This window comes from Odocoileus virginianus, chromosome 18 (assembly GCF_023699985.2).
Source record: "Odocoileus virginianus isolate 20LAN1187 ecotype Illinois chromosome 18, Ovbor_1.2, whole genome shotgun sequence".
NCBI classification, from domain to species: domain Eukaryota; kingdom Metazoa; phylum Chordata; class Mammalia; order Artiodactyla; family Cervidae; genus Odocoileus; species Odocoileus virginianus.
Genome location: NC_069691.1, coordinates 35,228,542 through 35,248,203, shown reverse-complemented (window position 1 = coordinate 35,248,203; position 19,662 = coordinate 35,228,542). Strand labels below are relative to the sequence as shown.

The 19,662-nt window shown below is 41.0% G+C and overlaps 2 protein-coding genes across 3 annotated transcripts in view; one reads left to right on the top strand and one right to left on the bottom strand.

The window, feature by feature from the left end:
* HAUS6 (HAUS augmin like complex subunit 6) overlaps positions 1-3,745 on the top strand; it is a 43,438-nt gene extending 39,693 nt beyond the window's left edge. For both annotated transcript variants that reach the window (XM_070480559.1, XM_070480560.1), the window contains one exon: positions 400-3,745. In XM_070480559.1, coding sequence (XP_070336660.1) covers positions 400-461 — 62 coding nt within the window. In that variant the 3' untranslated portion in view covers positions 462-3,745. The remainder of the gene's footprint in view (positions 1-399) is intronic.
* Positions 3,746-6,453: 2,708 nt separating this feature from the next.
* On the bottom strand, positions 6,454-8,095 carry RRAGA (Ras related GTP binding A). The gene has a single exon (XM_020904079.2). It carries the CDS (start codon positions 7,816-7,818, stop codon positions 6,877-6,879), a length of 942 nt encoding a protein of 313 aa, XP_020759738.1. The 5' UTR covers positions 7,819-8,095; the 3' UTR covers positions 6,454-6,876.
* Between the last annotated feature and the right edge of the window lie 11,567 nt (positions 8,096-19,662).

Sequence of the window (19,662 nt, the reverse complement as noted above, 5' to 3'; positions counted from 1 at the left end):
ATGTTATAAAAATAGAAAATCAATATAATATAGGTAGTAAGAAATATATAAATCACTTTGTCCACCTACATCTAATACAATATTGTAAATCACCTGTACTTCAACAAAACAAAAACTGCTCTTTCAGCATGCTAGAACAGATATAGATCTGGTAATACAGATTATAAATCATTCTGATTTGCCCATGATAATTAAACACTGGTGTGTTAAAAAGTATTCTAGGAGAGATGTACCTCTGGCAAAGAGGTCCCTCAATGAGAATAATGGTAATTTTATCACAGTTACGTATTTGCCTGTGAACTTTTTCTGAAGACTGAAGTTTGCTATTTCATGGAATTTGACATACTTTTTCTTTATAATGTTTATCCTTTTTTCCTCTTCTTAAACTCAATTTTGCAGAAGAAGAAATCTTGAATAAGAGCCTTGATGCAAAAGTATCTCCATCTGACTCGACAAGATGAAGCAGTAGTTTAGTCAGTTTAACTGTGATGCACAAGTTGAAGCAATGTCACAAAATAAAAACTAATTTGCAGTTTAAATACACATGGGAAGTGTAACTGTTTTTCAAGGTCTAAAAAGTCTTAAATAACGCCTGTTAGCCTTTTCTACTGTTTTTAGGTAAGGACAGTGTGTTTGGATTTTCTTTCTTTGTATGGATAGGGGGTTGAAATGTGAAGTATTGGAAAGCAAATATCAAGTTATGTGAAGCCATTTTGGTTTCTTGACTAATCTTGAGATTCTTTATCATTTGAGCTACTCAGGAAGCCCGAGTAATATTGTAAGCATGAAGTAAATGACAAGGTAGTAGGCTAATTTATTATGTCCTTATTCAGTTAATTAACATAAAGATGAGTAGTTTTTGATGTAATTTTATCAAGTGGTTAACTTAATAGCTATTAGATATACTGATCTTTCTTTTTAGGGAAATAACTTTTATTAAGTGAGGAGAGTAATGTATAGTCAAAATGACAAAAGTTTGTTTGGGAAAGCTCTAAAGAGGCTTAATGATTATTCAAGTAGGTTGATCCTGAAAATGATGTTTGATGGAATAAAGTACATGTGATGATAGTGAAAACTGGGGTAGAATGAATTTAGAAAAAAAAGAAAAAGGTGGAAGATGACTAGATATTTTTGAGGGACAATAACTATAAATCCATTCAGTGGGTTGTATAGCTATTTTATGTTTAGTCTAATTTAGACTTTAAGAATTTAACTCTAGTTTTTTATTTTAACAGAAAAAATTAAAAAATTAGTTTGTGTTTATTTTTTTGGAGGGGCACCATTTTGGGGGAAGCTAATTTGTATTGTTACTTTCCTCCTCAAAAACCATCAGTTCCCCAACTGCCTATAGAACAGCTTCAAATTAACTTGAAAAAACTGAATTTGGGGTTAAATAACTTGTTCAGTGTTATACAGCTAAGTCAGTGATGAAGCTAGGGTTTGACCCTATTTTCCTTCCTTAATAAACCAACAAGAAACCTCTCAGAACTAAAAGGCCAAGGTGTAGGATATGGCTGCAGGAGTGGGCCTTCTGGACTCTAAATGGGAGTCAGATGTGAGGTCTCTTGTACAGTGTCCTGCCTGATTTAGTGTCAGGCCTTGCAGCCAAGAGAAAGGCTTGTCTTTAGCATTCAGGTGAATACATGCCATTACCGTCTGTGAACCAGGAGGATAAGTACATGCTGGAAGGGTTATAGCACCTACAGCACCCCTGTGTCTTAACGCCAGCTCTTAACCATCACAGCTTTGTCCATTTGCCAAGAAATTGGCCAGAAGAGGAGAAAAGTTGAAGGAGAGAGTTCTGGAAGTAGATGGGCTTAATAGTTCATCTTTCGTTACTCATCTTGGCTTATTTTCTTTTGTGTTGCTTGTTTGATCCAAGTTTGAAGGCCAGTCATGTGTGTGTGTGAGAGAGAAAAGACAGAAGAAAAGTACATACAATTACTTTATTAGCAGTGGAAAAAATAGTGGAAGAGAAAATCTTCTCCTCAGGTACCATATTCTTTTATTAGTTAATAGAACAAATAGGGACTCTGCAGGTCTACTAGGAAACTGTTCTCTAGTCTTAAGAAACCCAATACTGGTAAGCTCAAAATTAACATGTTAAGGAGAAGGTGCAGCTATCATACTAGCATCTACAAATTGCCAGGGCCATTCCTAGATACTTAATATGTGTGCATGTTAAGTTGCTTCAGTCATATCAGACTCCTGGTGACGCTATGGACTGTAGCCCATCAGGCTTCTCTGTCTGGGATTCTCCAGGCAAGAATACTGGAGTGGATTGCCATTCCTTCCTCCAGGCCATCTTCCCCACCCAGGGATTGAACCGAGTCTTTCATATCCTCTGCATTGGCAGGTGGGTTCTTTACCACTAGCATCACCTGGAAAGCCCAGATACTTAATAATATGTATTAGATACTTAATAATACAAATTATATCATTTAATTCTTAAACCTGTGTAAGATAGTGATATTGTACTTATTTTATAGATAATGATACCAAAGCTAGGGACCTTCTTTGAATGACTTGTCTAAGATGGACTCAAGAAATTACCTAGGATACATCTTAAAAAACGTGGATTCTGTAGGTCTAAAATGAGGATTAGAAATTTCCACTTTTAAATATGCTTCCCTGGTAATTGTTAGGCTCAATAAGAAGCTTGAGAGTCAGTGCCAGGGCATATAGATTCACCTTTAGTCCTGGGGTATCTTAAAGAAGCTAGATACACTATTCACACCATACTGCTTTATAGATCTTAGCTGTTTGATAAGGAAGCTGTTTGGCAGAAAGTGAAGAACTAAAGAGCCTCTTGATGAAAGTGAAAGAGGAGAGTGAAAAAGTTGGCTTAAAACTCAACATTCAGAAAACTAGGATCATGGCATCTGGTCCCATCACTTCATGGAAAATAGATGGGGAAACAATGGAAACAGTGACTGACTTTATTTTTTTGGCCTCCAAAATCACTGTAGATGGTGACTGCAGCCATGAAATTAAAAGATGCTTGCTCCTTGGAAGAAAAACTATGACCAACCTAGACAGTATATTAAAAAGCAGAGACATTACTTTGCCAACAAAGGTCTGACTAGTCAAGGCTATGGTTTTTCCAGTAGTCTGTATGGATGTGTGAGTTGGACTATCAAGAAAGCTGAGTGCTGAAGAATTGATGCTTTTGAACTGTGGTGTTGGAGAAGACTCTTGAGAGTCCCTTGGACAGCAAGAAGATCCAACCAGTCCATCCTATAAGATTGGTCCTGAATATGCATTGGAAGGACTGATGCTAAAGCTGAAACTCCAATACTTTGGCCACCTGATGTGAAGAGCTGACTCATTGGAACAGATCCCGATGCTGGGAAAGATTGAAGGTGGGAGAAGGGGATGACAGAGGATGAGGTGATTGGATGGCATCACCAACTCAATGAACATGAGTTTGAGGAGGCTCCAGGAGCTGTTGATGGACAGGGAAGCCTGCCGTGGTGCATGCAGTCTGTGAGGTTGCAAAGGGTTGGACAGAACTGCGTGACTGAACTGAACTGAACTGAAAGGAAGCTGAAGCTTACCAGTAAGTGTAGGCCCTAAATTGCTGAGAATCCGAAGATCATATATCTCTAGATATTAATAGATTTACAAAAACCACATTGTTAAACGAGTCATACCTGGGATAGGCTGAGAGTTTTTGGCATTCTTCCCTGTCCTTTGTATGCTAGTTGTATGAACAAAAGTATATTAAATGTCACTTTCTCATAAACCATTTTGATTATGACTTATTGCTTTCAGTCTCTTCCTTGTCCGTTATTGCCTGCATACATGCCTTTTGTCCTTAAGGGACTGCTTTGATCATACCATTTTGTTTAAAATGGTAATTCCAGAATTGAGTTCAAATTTAAAGGCATACAAGGTTCCCTCCATAGATTCCTCTATTCCCCCTTCCACTATAGTCTCCCCTCTATTTTCTGTATTTTTACTGCAGTGCTTTGGTCAGCACTTTAAAAATGTGCCTTTAAAAATCTTAATTCACAATTTTGAAGCTGAAATATCCTAGTTTCATCTCCCAGCTTATCACAATTATATTTGTTCTTTAGAAAGTGAAAGTCGCTCAGTCTTATCTGACTCTTTGGGACTGTATAGTCCATGGAATTCTCCGGGCCAGAATACCGAAGTGGGTAGCTGTTTCCTTCTTCAGGGGATCTTCCCAACCCAGGGATTGAACCCAGGTCTCCCTCATTGCAGGCGGATTCTTTACCAGCTGAGCCACCAGGGAAGCCCTTTGTCCTTTAAGGTTCAGAACAAATCTCACATTCACCTTGAAGTCATATCTCTTTCCTTATCCATGGTCCTGTCCCTCTAAAATCCCCTATAGCTTATGCTAATTTTTGTTCACTTAGTATTTTTCATTTATTGCTTTTATCATATTTTTTCATGGTTGTGATTTCTCCAGTTGTACTGATTAAATACACATGTACCTATGTAGATGTGTGTGTGGGGTGTGTCTATACATACCTTCTTTCTTAGCTGATACTGAAGTGTTGGAATTGTTTCCTTTGCCTTCTGTATGATGGAATTAAAGTAATGGTAAAGAGGAGGGCTACTTTATTGCTCTAAGAGTACTTTTTCTCATTATATTTACAACAGAATGTACTTTTATTCACTATTCATAAGATGAAGGTGTATAAACTGACTTCGGTATTAGTATGAAACTTAAGATAATGCCTGTATGTCCTAATTATTTTAAATGCTTAGAGGACAAGCATATAATATTGCTCAACATGAAAACTGTTATCAAGTGGAATAAAGACTGTATCATGTTAAAGAAAATCAATTTGGGGGAATTTAATTGAAAACAAAAATACAAGTATCTTGAAACCATTCTTTACCATGTATTTCTTAACCATGATCTTTGGAGTAAATTTTACTTAATCCTTGAGAACTATATAGAAGGAATCACTATTTTTTCCCCTAAGTATACTAAAATGAAATATGTTTTAAGGACATTTTCCTTAATGTAAAAGTATTTGCTAAAGTAGAATTCTCTTTCACATTGTTGCCAATATATAGTTGATATACCTTTCTCCTTATGCACTGTCAATGTCAAAGCCACATTCTAAATTTAAAATATCTGTGAGTCCTCCATGGGACTATTTGTAAATGTTTTACATACTGCAGTCTTGAATAAACATTATTATTACCACCTAGCTCTAGATTATTAAATGTGAATTTAAAATGACTTAAAAGTACATCTGTACTCTCTATTAGTTTAATAATGTGTCTGAATAGCTTCTTGCTCTTCATAGGTAGGGACCTTGTTATCCAGTTACTGCTATAAAGGATTTAATAAATGTTAAATAACTTTATAAAGGTTTGGAAATTCCCTATCACTTATATTTCATGTCTGTATATATAATGCCTCATTTGTAAAATGAGAGGTGTTTTGTCTCTAAGATATTTAGGTTTCATTTGAAACAATATTTGAGGCAGCTGAAACTGGGCATTTTAGGTCTTTTTTATTTCACTATATCACATTGCCAACTCAAAACAGGAACCTCAGAATTCTTCCCTGAAAGTATGTAATCTAAGAATCGGGTTGAAAATTATTCAATTTCCAGATAAATACAGATGGGAAAATGATCTTGCCTAAGGTGAAACACTATTCTTTAAGAGCAGTCACTTAACTTACTAGACTTCAGTTTACACAATCTATGAAATTTGGGAAATTATATGAAGGAATAATGTATAGCTAAAAAGCTATGATTTTTATGATTGAACTTTCCTCTCAATGGAGGAAGTAGTGACATGTAAGGGGGGAGGATCTGCAATTTCACTGCCTAAGTTGCAACTGTATGACCTTAATAAGGTCATGGCAGTTTTCTCATCTGTTAACAGAGATAAAAGTAATCTGCCTCACCAATTATGAAGGTTAGATAAGAAAATGCACATTAAGTATTTAAGAATACCTGGGATTTAGTAGGTAGCTCATATTTTGCTAGGCTTCACATCCAGTAATTTGGCAGTGGGGGGGGGGGGGGGGAAGAATGGCTCAGTAGGTAGTATTGACAGTTGACACATTAGTATGTGCCAGGCCCTATTCTAAATGCTTTCCATATTGTTTTAATCCAATGAAGTAGTGCTATTCTTAACCCCATTTTACAAATAAGGGAACAAACACTGTAAAATTAAGTACTTTGCTCAGTTTATGGAGATAGTAAGTGAAGGCCCTAGAATTCTAGTGCTAGAATACTAACTCAGAATACTAATACTTGAATACTAACTCAGCTCAGGTGATCTAGCTCCAGAGACCATTCTCTTAACCACACTGCTGCAGTTGCTAAGTAACATCCTTAAGGCGATGGGGGAGCCAAGGTCACACAATCAAATTTACCAGTTAAGCAATACCTGTGGGCAGTCAGAATCTACAGCTTTAATATTAATCACCTTCAAATTATTTCAAATAAGACCATATTTTAAACTGCTAACAGCAAATGTTTATTCACGATTGAAGCCAGGAAGAATTTATAAATGCGTTTTAATACCTTGCTGATAAAATAACATTCCATCTTTGCAACCTTGTAAGGAATACAGAAGATATTGTAAAGGCTTTGATGTGTATATCTACTATAACCAGGTAATCAGAACACACATACACACATATACCACCACCTACTTTAGTGTTACCCCATACCAACTTGTCAGAAAGGCCATCTTAAAGCTCTACTGGATAACTGAGTAAATAGCGTCCAAAAGAGTGGGGAGAAGGGAAGAAAGATGAAAATGATAAGCAGCACACATTTCAAAGCCCACTTATAAGCACACGACATTATGAATATTAAAAAAAAAAAGGAGAAAGGCAATTGAGCATTTTCAGAGAGCGCATTTTGGCAATATTCAACGCATAAGGAGGCTGTGCTTGGGACCATCCACTCTCTCCAGCTTCTCAAAGTGTTTCCTGGCATTGCGAATGTTGATCAGAGTAGCCGCAGAAGGGATCGACGGATCCGACATAACCACCATCACGTACGTGTTTGATGTGAAGATGTCGATGAAAGCAGCGAAGTTAGAATTCCTAACTTCCATGCTCTGGAAAGAAGCGGCCAATTTACTGCAGCTCAGCTTGAACTGCTTAATAATGTTGCTGATCTTCTCGAATCGGTGGACATCACGCTGCTCTTTGCACTGGTAATGGGAGATGACCAAGAACGTGGCTCTTTCGAACAGCAGAACTTCATCGGCCTCAATAATCTGGGCAAAATTCCTGAGATTCATCTCCAGCTGCTGGACATTGGGAATCAGCTGATAGACAATACTGGACCAGGCTTTGTAGAGCGTTTCATCCCAGATGGATGTTCGAAAACAAGCACACTCCAGCGGGCGAGATAAACGCCTCAGGTCTTCCTCTCGCTCTTTAAAAATCAGGTCACGCTGATCTTCCTGAACCAGATCCATCTTGTGCACCAGGCAGAAGATTTTGGCATCAGGAGAGTTCTGGAGGATGGCCTCCAGACACGACTGGTAATAATGCATGTCCTTTTCCAGTTCGCGGCTCTCCACGTCGAACACATAAATCAGAACCTCGACATTACGGAAGATGTTGTCTCGCTGGCTGGTGAAGTAATTTTCCATGAAGGTGTCCTGACCGCCACAGTCCCACAGATTCAGCACTAGGTTGCCCAGGAATCGGACGTGGGAGTGCTCCACATCAATGGTGGCACCCAGGCGCCGGGTGTCGCGAGCGATGTAATTGGCAAAGATAATCGATCTCATGCTGGTCTTCCCCGACCCGCTCTTCCCCATTAACAGCACCTTTTTTTTCATGGCTGTATTTGGCATCACACGCCGGAGCTGCCGCGGACTGGGCCTCTGGGCGCGGCCTAACTGCAGCGCAGACGGAGGGAGGGAGGAGCCGGGGATTTCGGCGGCTCTGTCGGCTGGGCCGCGCCTTCGTACAGCTGGGGAAGCCGAAGGGGCGAGCTCGGCGCTGGGAAGGGCCGCGTCCGGTGAGCTCTTTCTCTGGGTTGAGCACCACGGGGCGGACCGCTGCAGCAGCTCCGAAGAAACGAACGGCTTCCGGGGAGATGAGTCTCGGAGCCTCCTCAGCCACCCGCTTCCGGCGGCGATCTCGCGAGAACCCGCGGTCTCGATCGTCGCTGCCGGAAGAGCTTTGAAAAACCGCTCGGTTAATGAGACCCAGTACAGCCCACCCGAAGGAGAAATTGGAAGGGGAACACAGGACTCAGGTGTTCTGTTCTCCTATTTAAACTGAGCTTACGGTAGCAAAATTGTACGTGCGTGGGCAGTTGGGAGAGTTGCTGCCACCTCCTGCCCGAAAAAACACAGCACACCACTATGCGCGGTGTGCTTTTGTGTGGTTTTAACCTCCCCTGAAGTGACTTAGCAACCTCCCCTGGAGTAGGAAATGGCAACCCACTCCAGTATTCTCGCCTGGAAAGTCCCATGGACAGAGGAGCCTGGAGGGCTACACAGTCCTTGGCGTCGCAAAAGAGTCGGACGCGACTGATTGACTAAAAAAAAAAACAAAAAAACAAAAAAACAATGTGGTGAGAGTACCTTAGATCTACTCTCTTAGTAAATTTCCAGCATTCAATACAGTGCTGTTAGTCATCGTGCTGTAGGTTAGATCTCTAGACTTACTCTGAGTTTCCTGCGTAACTGCGGCTTTGTATCCTTTCACTATTATCTCCCCATCACCCTCGTTTCCCCTTCCTTGTAATAACTATTCTCCTTTCTGCTATTATGTGTTTGACATTTTTAGATTCTAAAGATAAGTGAGATTATGCTAAGTTTTTTACTTTTTATGTCTGGCTTATTTCACTCAAGGCTGATGCCCTCCAGTTTCATCCTTGGTGTTGCAAATGACAGGATCTCGGTTTTAAAGACTGAGTAGTATTCCCGTTGTATATATGTAAATCACCATTTCTTTTTTATTTTTCAACGTAAACATTTTTCTTTTGTTTTTATGTTTAAAACAACATATCTTCATTTTCTGAACCAACAAGAGTATTTTCTAACACCATATTCTACAAGTGGATATTGACATATATTTTAGTTAAAATATATCAACAAAAGAATTCCTGCCGGAAGTTGGACATTTTGGGGTTTTCAGTTCAGTCACTCAGTCGTGTCCAAATCTTTGCGACCCTATGAACTGCAGCATGCCAGGCCTCCCTGTCCATCACCAACTCCCGAAGTTCACCCAAACCCATGTCCATTGAGTCGGTGATGCCATCCAATCATCTCATCCTCTGTCGTCCCCTTCTCCTCCTGCCCTCAATCTTTCCCGGCATCAGAGTCTTCCCACATGAGTCAGCTCTTCACATCAGGTGGCCAAAGTATTGGAGTTTCAGCTTCAACATCAGTCCCACCAATGAACACCCAGGACTGATCTCCCTTAGGATGGACTGGTTGGATCTCCTTTCAGTCCAAGGGACTCTCAAGAGTCTTCTCCAACACCACAGTTAAAAGCATCAATTCTTCGGCACTCAATTTTCTTTATAGTCCAACTCTCACATCCATACATGACTACTGGAAAAACTATAGCTTTGACTAGACAGATCTTTGTTGGCAAAGTAATGTCTCTGCTTTTTAATATGCTATCTAGGTTGGTCACAACTTTCCTTCCAAGGAGTAAGCGTCTTTTAATTTCATGGCTGCAATCACCATCTGCAGTGATTTTGGAGCCCACAAAAATAAAGTCTGACACAGCTTCCACTGTTTCCCCATCTATTTGCCATGAAGTGATGGGACCAGATGCCATGATCTTAGTTTTCTGAGTGTTGAGCTTTAAGCCAACTTTTTCACTCTCCTCTTTCACTTTGATCAAGAGGCTCTTTAGTTCCTCACTTTCTGCCATAAGGGTGGTGTCATCTGCATATCTGAGGTTTTAGTATTCAGTTTGTTTAAGTTATTCTAGTACTAACATTGGATTATGGTGACTCCCCTCGCCCCCTTTCCACAGTGTTATTGAGATATGACATTTTATTGATATTCATTTTAGCTATACAAACTAATAATTTGATATATGTATATCTTACCAACTGATTACCACAGTAAGTTTAGTTAACACCCATCCCCTCACATAGTTACATTTTTTTTCTTGTGATAATAGCTTTTAAGATCTATTCCTTTTAGCAAATTTCAAATATACAATACAATATTGTTAGCTATAGTCACCATGATTGACTATAACTATTTAGTTAACAATGGTTACATGCCCAGACTTATTTATGTATGACTGGGAGTTTGTACCTTTAGACCACTTTCACCCATTTTTCCCACCTCCTAAAACCCCACCTCTGGCAACAACCAATATGTGTCTATGAGTTTGGATTTTTAGATTCCACATATAGATGAGATCATGTGTCTGACTTATTTAACTTAGTATAAAGCCTTTAAGGTCTATCCTTGTTATTGCAAAAGGCAGGATTTTCTTCATCTTTATGGCTGAATTTCCTCTCCTTGATATTTATTGGTATATTAATGTCAACCATATTTTCTTTATCCATTCATCCATCAATGGACACTTGGGTTGATTCCACCTCTTTTTTCCTTTTTCGACAAGTTGCATGGCATGAGGGATCTTAGTGCCCTGATCAGGGACTGAACCTATGTCTCTGCATTGGGAGTGCAGAGTCTTAACCACTGGACTGCCAGAAAGTCCCTGATTCTCACTTCTTGGCTATTGTAAATAATCTTGCAGTGGATATGAGGGTACAGATACCTTTCTGAGATAGTGATTTTCTATCCTTTTACTATATACCTAGAAGCAGAATTTCTGAATCATACGACAGTTCTATTTTCAATTTTTTGAAGAACCTCGATACTGTTTTCCACAGTGGCTACACTGATTTACATTTCCATCAACAGTACAAGGGTTCCTTTTCTCTGCATCCTCACCAACATTTGATATTTGTGGTTTTTCTAATGATAGTCATTGTAAGGTGATATCTCATTATAGTTTTACTATGTATTTCTCTGATGATTAACGATGTTGAGCATCTTTTCATGTGTCTGTCGGACATCTGTATGTCTTCTTTGGGAACATATCTATTTAGGTCTTCTGCCCCATTTTAAAAATTAGGTTGTTTGTTTTTTTATGTTAAGTTGTATGAGCTCAACATAAGGGGTTAGTATTTTGGGTATTAACCCCTTATCAATCATATCATTTGCAAATGGTTGCCTTTTTGTTTTATTGATGGCTTCCTTTGCTCAACTGCTAAAGAATCTGCCTGCAATGCCAGAGACCTGGGTTTCATCCCTGGGCTGGGAAGATCTCCTGGAGATGGGAAAGGCTACCTACTCCATTATTCTGACCTGGAGAATTCCATGGACTGTATAGGCCATGGGTCCCAAAGAGTCAGACAAGCGACTAAGCGATTTTCACTTTCACTTTGCTGTACAAAAGCTTTTGAGTTTTTTTGTTTAGTTTTGCTTTTAGGAATTAGATCCAAAAAAAATATTGCTACTATTTATGCTACTATTTATGTCCAAGGTGTTTGTTCTACCTTTATTTTCTTCTAGGAGTTTTATGGTTTCCAGTCAGTCTTACATTTAGGTTTTTAATTCAGTCTGAGTTTATTTTTGTATATGGTGTTAGTTTCATATGTAATGTTAATTTCATTCTTTTACAGATAGCTGTTCAGATTCCCCAGCACCCACTTACTGAGGAGGCTGATTTTTCTCCTTTTTTTATTCTTGCCTCCTTTGTCTTAGTGCATGGATTTATTTCTGGGCTCTCTTTTCTGTTCGGTTGATCTGCGTGTCTGCTTTTGGAAGCACAACTGCTTCTTATGCATGAATTTTGCATCCTGCAACTTTACTGAATTTAATAGTCCTAAGATATGTGTGTATGTGTGTGTGTGTGCGCGTGTTTAGGGTTTTGATGTATAAGATCATGTCACTGTACAGTGAGAATTTTACTTCCTCCTTTCTGATTTGGATGCCTTTTATCCCTTTTTTATGTCTGATTGATATTTACAGTATTTCTAGTACTGTGTTAAATAGAAGTGGCAAGAGTGAGCATTCTTGCCTTGTATCGAATCTTAGAAAAAAAGTTTTCTGTTTTCTCCCCATTGTTTATGATGTTGGCTGTGACTTTTCATAAATGGCCTTATTATGTTGAGGAAATTTCCTTTTGCATCTACTTTGTTGAAAATTTTTATTATGAATGGAAGTTGAATGTTGTCAAATGCTTCTTCGGCACCTGTTGAGATAAACATGTGATTTTGATGTTTCATTTTAATGTGGTGTATCACACTGACTAATTTTCATATGTTAAAAGAGCCTCACATCTCAGTGGGGCAACTAAGCTATCTGCCTTACTGCTAAGCATGATGTGAGTTGTAACCTTTTTGCAGATGTTCTTTATCAGGTTGAGGAATCACCCTTCTTTTAAAAAGAAATGAATTCACTTATTTTTGGCTGTTCTGGGTCTTCATTGCTGTGCATGGGCTTTTCTTTGGTTGTGGTGAGTGGGGGCTACTTTCTAGTGGTGAGCTCTGGGCTTCTCATTCTGTTTGCTTCTCTTGTGGAGCACGGGCTCTAGGCACACCACCTTCAGCAGTTGTGGCACGAGGGCTCAATAGCTGTGGCTCGTGGGCTTGAGAGCGTGGGCTCAGTAGTGGTACATGGGCTTAATTGCACATTGGCAGGTAGAATCTTCCTGGACCAGGGATTGAACCCGGGTCCCTTGCATTGGCAGGTGGATTCTTAACCACTGGACCACCAGGGAAGTCCTCCAAAGAACCCCCCTTCTTCTCCTAATTTCCTGAGGATTTTGTAAAAAAACAAAATCAAGAATTGGTATTGGATTTTGTTAATACCTTTTCTGAATCACTGAGAGATGAAGTATTTTTTTTTTTATTCTGTTGATGTGGTATATTACATTAATTAATTTTTCCAGTATTAAAACAGCCTTGTATTTCTGGGATAAACTCCTCTTGGTCATGGAATATAATCCTTTGTATATATTGCTGGTTCAGTTTGCTGACATTTTAAAAGGATTTTTACATTTAGATTTACAAGAGATAGTGGTCTGTAGTTCTTGTGTGACACTTCTGCGTGGCTTTAGAATACTGGCCTTATAGAATTAATTGGGAAGTGTTTCTTTATTTTCTTTTTTAAATTTTAAAGTAATTTATTTTAATGGAGGCTAATTACTTTATAATATTGTGGTGGTTTTTGCTATACATCGACATGAATCAGCCACGGGTGTATGTGTGTCCCCCATCTTGAACCCCCACTCATGCCCCTCCCCACCCCATCCCTCTGGGTTGTCCCAGAGCACTGTCTTTAAGTACCCTGCTTCATGCATCAAACTTGCACTGGTCATCTATTTTACATACTGTAATATAGACGTTTCAATACTATTCTCTCATATCGTCCCACCCTCACTTTCTCCCACAGAGTCCAAAAGTCTGTTCTTTATATCTGTGTCTCTTTTGCTGCCTTGCATATACGGTCATCATCACCATCTTTCTAAATTCCGTATATATGTGTTAATATGCTGTATGGGTTCCAGTTTCATTCACTTCATTAGAACTGACTCAAATGCATTCTTTCTTCCACTGTGTATATGTCCCACAACTTCCTTATCCATCTGTCTGCCGATGGGCATCTAGATTGCTCCCATGTCCTAGCTATTGTAAACAGTGCTGCAGTGAACACTGGGGTACATGTGTCTCTTTCAATTTTGATTTCCTTGGTGTTTGTGCCCAGCAGTGGGATTTCTGGGCAGTCCTTTCTCCAGTTTTTTAAAGGAATCTCCACACTGTTTCTTTATTTTCTAGAAGATCATGTGTAGGATTTGTATTATTTCTTTCTCAAATATTTGATAGGTTTCACTTGGTCACCCTATTTATCCTTCTTGATACATAACACAGTCCATAATGATGCTCTTGGGTAATATTTTGGTCACCGGCTTCTCCTGTGTTAAATTCCGTGAGGCCTCTGTCCCTTGTCTCTGGCATTCAGTGGGGTGTGTGGTTCGTCATAAGAGATCAGTGTCTGTGGAATGAATGAATGGTAGCCGCCCAATTTACATGTCATAATGGGCTAGTCTTCTATTGGTGCCAATGAAATTAAGCAATTCCTAATGGTTAGAGATACTAAAAAAAGACAATCTTGCTAAAGTACTTTGTACTCAGAGGAGTAACTACAGATTTTTAACAATGTTCCACAAAGAGTAGACTTTCAGATGGTATATACAGCAGTACATATGAATGGGTTATAAGGCCAGAAAAAAATTGTATAGCTTCATTGAATGTTAATTTTACAAAAAGATTTTGGAGAAATATTAAAGATGGCCATATTGTTACTGAAAGAGTGTGTGTGGGTCTGACTGCTTGCTGCCTCAAAGCCAGTAAACAGGCCAGGTTGGTGGAAAGGAAAATTTGCTTTAATTCAGTTGCTGGCAACTGTGGGGGAAGGGTGGCGGACATCTATTCAAAGGCTGACTTGGGGGCCACCCTCTCCCTGCCCCATCCTGCCAGCATCCAGTGGGGCAAGAGATTTTACAGGCAGAAGGAGGGGACTTACGCAGAAACAGCACATGGCTCTGACAGTCATCTTCAGATTGTCATCTGGATAGTTTTAGGTACAGGTAACCTTCAGTTCCAAGGTCTGTTTGTTCCCACTTCCTTGAGGCCAATTCTTGGAACTGTGGCAGCTCATGTCCTGGGTACAGTCTGGTCCTTATGTAGTTAACATCTCCACCTGGTGTTTTAGTGTCTGTAAGACAGCTCACAGGATATGGCTCAGAATATCACCTATAGTGCTTGAGAAGGAACCAAAGGTCCTCAGCTATGTTTAGTGACTACATTATTATTATTTAGCCTCTTTTGACTGTTTCCCTTTGTTTCAGCATTTCTCACTTCTCTGGTTGAACTTATTCTTTCACTAAAGTTTTCCACAGACAAAAGGCAGGCAGAGAACATGGTGTGGGGGGGTGGGGGGGGGCGGCGGTGGGCAAGGACCATAGATTCCTCTCTGCTTCAATATTAAGAAGTAAATACAAAATTTTAAAATAAAATACCATTTGCAGTGGTCCTTAGGTCTCCAGGTTACCCATTCATTCTTTTTCCTGGGTGTAAAAGTATGAAAAGAAGGATTCAAGGGCTTGAATCTCAACCCTAGTACTCACTAGCTGTGGTATCTTGGGTGAGTTTACCGCCAAGCTTCAGTTTCCTTAATTGTAACATGGGTATGATAGATTTATGTCAGTTTTAAAGACAGACAAGAGAACTTATGGGAAAGAACACAAAGGTGATAATGCATAGCAAGTGACTGTAAATTCTTCATAGGAAGGGACATTTGGGAACATGGTTAGAGAGGTGTTTATACAAGTTAGGGCTGCATTGGCTGGAATTGATGAAACATGAGCAGTAAGTGTCACAAGGAAGGGGAGGAAAGGTGGTCTTGTAACAGCACCAGCTCTCCAGAAGTATTGGTGCTGAGGCCATTTTTATCCTTACCATCTTCATCTTTTAAGATCTCCACCCTCTGTTGAGAGCAGGGATGGGGGAAGTTGGGAGGGCCATGGGTTGTTGACAGAGTTGCTACCTGTAAGGGTGGCCTGAATGGGGGTTGGGGGCATGAGTATGCCATTCTTCTTCTGGAAGATTCACAGATAATCTTTAAGCACCAAGGGAAGGCTGGTGTTCATTACTGTAGTTCCTCTGTAAGGCCCACCTGATGTTCTCTGTTAATGACAAGGGATGGCATGCAGGCTTTCCCTGGCTTCCAATATCTCCCACACTTCCATCTTGTCCCCTCGGGTTTCCACCCTCCCCTTTCAGGCCCTGACCTCCTACTGAGAAGGCAAGGAGCAGCTTCCACTTCCCTGTTTAAGAGTGATGGGTAAGCTTTAATGGCAACCCACTCGAGTTCTTGCCTGGAGAATCCCAGGGACGGCGGAGCCTGGTGGGCTGCCGTCTATGGGATCGCACAGAGTCGGACACGACTAAAGCGACTTAGCAGCAGCAGCAGCTGCAGCAATGTGCTTGAATATGGAGAGAAGGTTACACAGCTGGGAGAAGGGTTTGGGTACAGGTTAGCAATGAAATATACAAAATCAATGTCCCCACAGCCCCTTGCAGAAAAGACAAATTTGAAATGCATGAAAATACATTTTATACAGAAAGGCATCACAGTACACAATGTGATAAAGCTGTGAGTAGCATTTGCAGTCATAATACCAAACAATGAATACTGATGCAACGGAATTGAAAGAATATTGGGAGGATGGAGAGATGGAAGTGTGTGCAGGGGAGAGGGAGGTGAAAGAAAGCCCTTCCATGATGGAAATTCAAAAGAAAATACCTAAAACTGAAACACTATTAAGGAGCATGTGATTTGGAGACAAATACAAAGTAAATCAGCTAAAAAAAAAAAAAAGAATGATGGGTAAGCTTTGCTCCCCTCTGGATCTCCCTCTTTGACTTTTTAGAGCTGGAGTCAGCAAATTTTCTCTGTAAAAAGTCTTACAGTAAATATTTTAGCCTTCATGGGCCAAGAGGCAAAAATCAGGAATATTTCCACAAATTTTTGGACAAAATTCAAAACTTATAGATACTGAAACTCAATTTTATAGTTTAGTGGGTCATGTTAGTTTCATGGGTCATGTAATATTCTTTCAATTTTTCTCAACCATTAAAAAATGGAGGGACTTCCCTGGTGATCCATACAAAGACATGTGGCTGCCTGAATTTGGCCTGTTGGCAATAGTTTGCTGACCTCTATTCTGGAGCTTTACATGAAAGAAAAAAGTCCACAAAAACTCTGAAGTCTTCCGCAGTCTAAAATGCCTCTGACTTACTAATGCACTCTTTCACAAAAACTAATGAGGGTGACTTCCATGGTGGTCCAGTGGCTAAGACTCTGCACTCCCAATGCAGGGGGCCCAGGTCCTACCCCTGGTCAGGGTATTAGATCCCATATGCTGCAACTAAGTGTTCATAGGCTGCAACTAAAAAATTGCACATGCTGCAATTGAAGATCCTACATGCTGAAATGAAGATAGAAGATCCCATGTGCTGCAACTAACACCCAGTGAATAAATAAAGACATAACTATTATAAAAAATGTAAAAAAATTTCTTGATTTGCTGTTCATACAAAGACAGGTGTCGGGCTGAATTTGGCCTGTTGGAAATAGTTTGCTGACCTCTATTCTGGAGTTTTGGGGCTTTCCAGGTAGCGCTAGTGGTAAAGAACCTGCCTGCCAATGCAAGAGACATAAGAGACATGGGTTTGATCCCTGGGTTGGGAAAATCCCCTGGAGGAGGGCAAAGCAACTCACTCCAGTATTCTTGCCTAGAGAATCCCATGGACAGAGGAACCTGGTGGGCTATAGTCCACAGGGTTGAAAAACGTTGGACATGACTGAAGCGACTTAGCACACACATTCTAGAGCCTTACATGAAAGAAAAAAATCCAAAAAAACTCTGAAGTCTTCTGCAGTCTAAAATGCCTCTGACTTACTGAAGCAGTCTTTCATAAAAACTAATGGTGGTGGTGGTGGGACCTCTGTGGTGGTCCAATGGCTAAGACTGTGCTCCTAATGTAGGGGGCCTGAGTTCCATCCCTGGTCAGGGACTAGATCCAACATGCCACAACTAAGAGTTCTTATGCTACAACGGCATCAAAGATTCCTAGTGCTCCCAACCAAGACTCAGTGCAGCCAAACAAACAAAAAACCCAAACAACTAATGCAAGAGTTAGGAAGTGTGGGGAAGAAAACCATGGGATTGTCAATACTTCAAGCTCTCATGTCTCCTAACTGCAAAAGCATGTTTCTTTCCACACCAGCTGCAAGAGCAGTGCCTCTGCAGCTTGCTTCTGATCCAAATCACCAGGTTTCTTGTTGAAACTAGGGTCCCAGATTATAAAGTTTGATACCAGTGGCTGCTAGGCAGGATCTGTAGTGGTTCTCAGGGTGAGGATAGCTGAAGAAACACCACACCAGGGCTGACTAGTTATAGAGGGGGTAAAATAATCTCCTAAACTGTGCTTCTGAAAGTGTGGTCCCTGGCCTAGTAGCATCTGTGTGGCTCAGATCTTGTTAGGCTCACCCCAGACCTACTGCTGGGAGAAATATCAATGACCTCAGCTACTCAGATGACACCACCCTTATGGCAGAAAGCAAAGAAGAACTAAAGGGCCTCTTGGTGAAAGTGAGAGAGTGAAAAATTTGGCTTAAAACTCAACATTCAGAAAACTAAGATCATGGCATCTAGTCCCATCACTTCATGGAAAATAGATGGGGAAAGTGACAGACTTAATTTTTGGGGGCTCCAAAATCACTGCAAATGGTGCTAGCAGCCATGAAAGTAAAAGACGCTTGCTCCTGAAGAAAAGATATGACCAACCTAGACAGCATATTAAAAAGCAGACACATTACTTTGCCAACAAAGGTCCATCTAGTCAATGGACCCAATGCTATGGTTTTTCCAGTAGTTATGTATGGATATGAGAGTTGGACTATAAAGAAAGCTGAGTGCCGAAGAACTGATGCTTTTGAACTATGGTTGTTGAGAAGATTCTTGAGAATCCCTTGGACTGCAAGGAGATCCAACCAGTCCATCCTAAAGGAGATCAGTCCTGAATATGCATTGGAATGACTGATGCTAAAGCTGAAACTCCAATACTTTGGGCACCTAATGCAAAGAACTGACTCATTAGAAAAGACCCTGATGCTGGGAAAGATTAAAGGTGGGAGGAGAAGGGGATGACAGAGGATGAGATAGTTAGATGGCATCACTGACTCAATGGACATGAGTTTGAGTAAACTCCAAGAGTTGGTGATGGACAGGGAGGCCTGGTGTGCTGCAGTCCATGGGGTTGCAAAGAGTCGGACAAGACTGAGCGACTGAACTGAACTGAGACCTACTGAATCAGAAACGGGGGTGGGTTGGGCAATCTGGCTTTCATCAAGCCAGGTGATTCTGATGCAGGCTCAAACTTGAGGACCATGGCCCAGCATCATTACTAGCACCTGGGGGAGTGACTGAGCACCCACTGAGCAGTTTAAGCCCCAGGTGCCCTGTAACTGCTTTGTTCTCAGAGAGCAAGGTCTATGGGGGGGGAGCTGCAGGCATGATTTCCACAAGAAAGATCTGGAAATGGTATTTTAGTCCAGCCTCCTGGAAATAAGTGGGTGCCTTTCTATACCCAGGGGCACCATAGGTTCTAGAGATAAAAAAATGCCACCTAGTGTGATGACAGTGGGCTTTTTCAGCCTTTTTTTTGGTCCAAGTGAGCAGGCTGCTTGAGGACTTGCACACCCAGGAACTTTGCAAAGTCCTCATCCTTCGCTTTTCCTGCGATTTCAAGAAGGCCCAGTGGGGGACCTTGGTCCTGGGCCCCCAGGTAAGCCGCAGGAAGCTTCCTGACCTCACAGGCGCGGGTGCTTGTGTCATCACTGCCACCCACCGGTGTCCCTCCCGAGCCGGCTGATGTCACAGAGGCCCCGCGGCCGGGATGCTCGGCTTGCGCGTGGGTGGGGCGGGCGGAGGCCCGGGCTGCGCGCACAAGGGGAGGTCGCCCGGCCGCGCGGTCCGCGGTCCACGCCCGGTGCTGCTCCCGTGCGAGGCTCGCTCAGGGAAGGATACGCAAGACCGGACTTGGCAAAAGGGCCGCTTACGTTGTCTTTGGGGTCAGT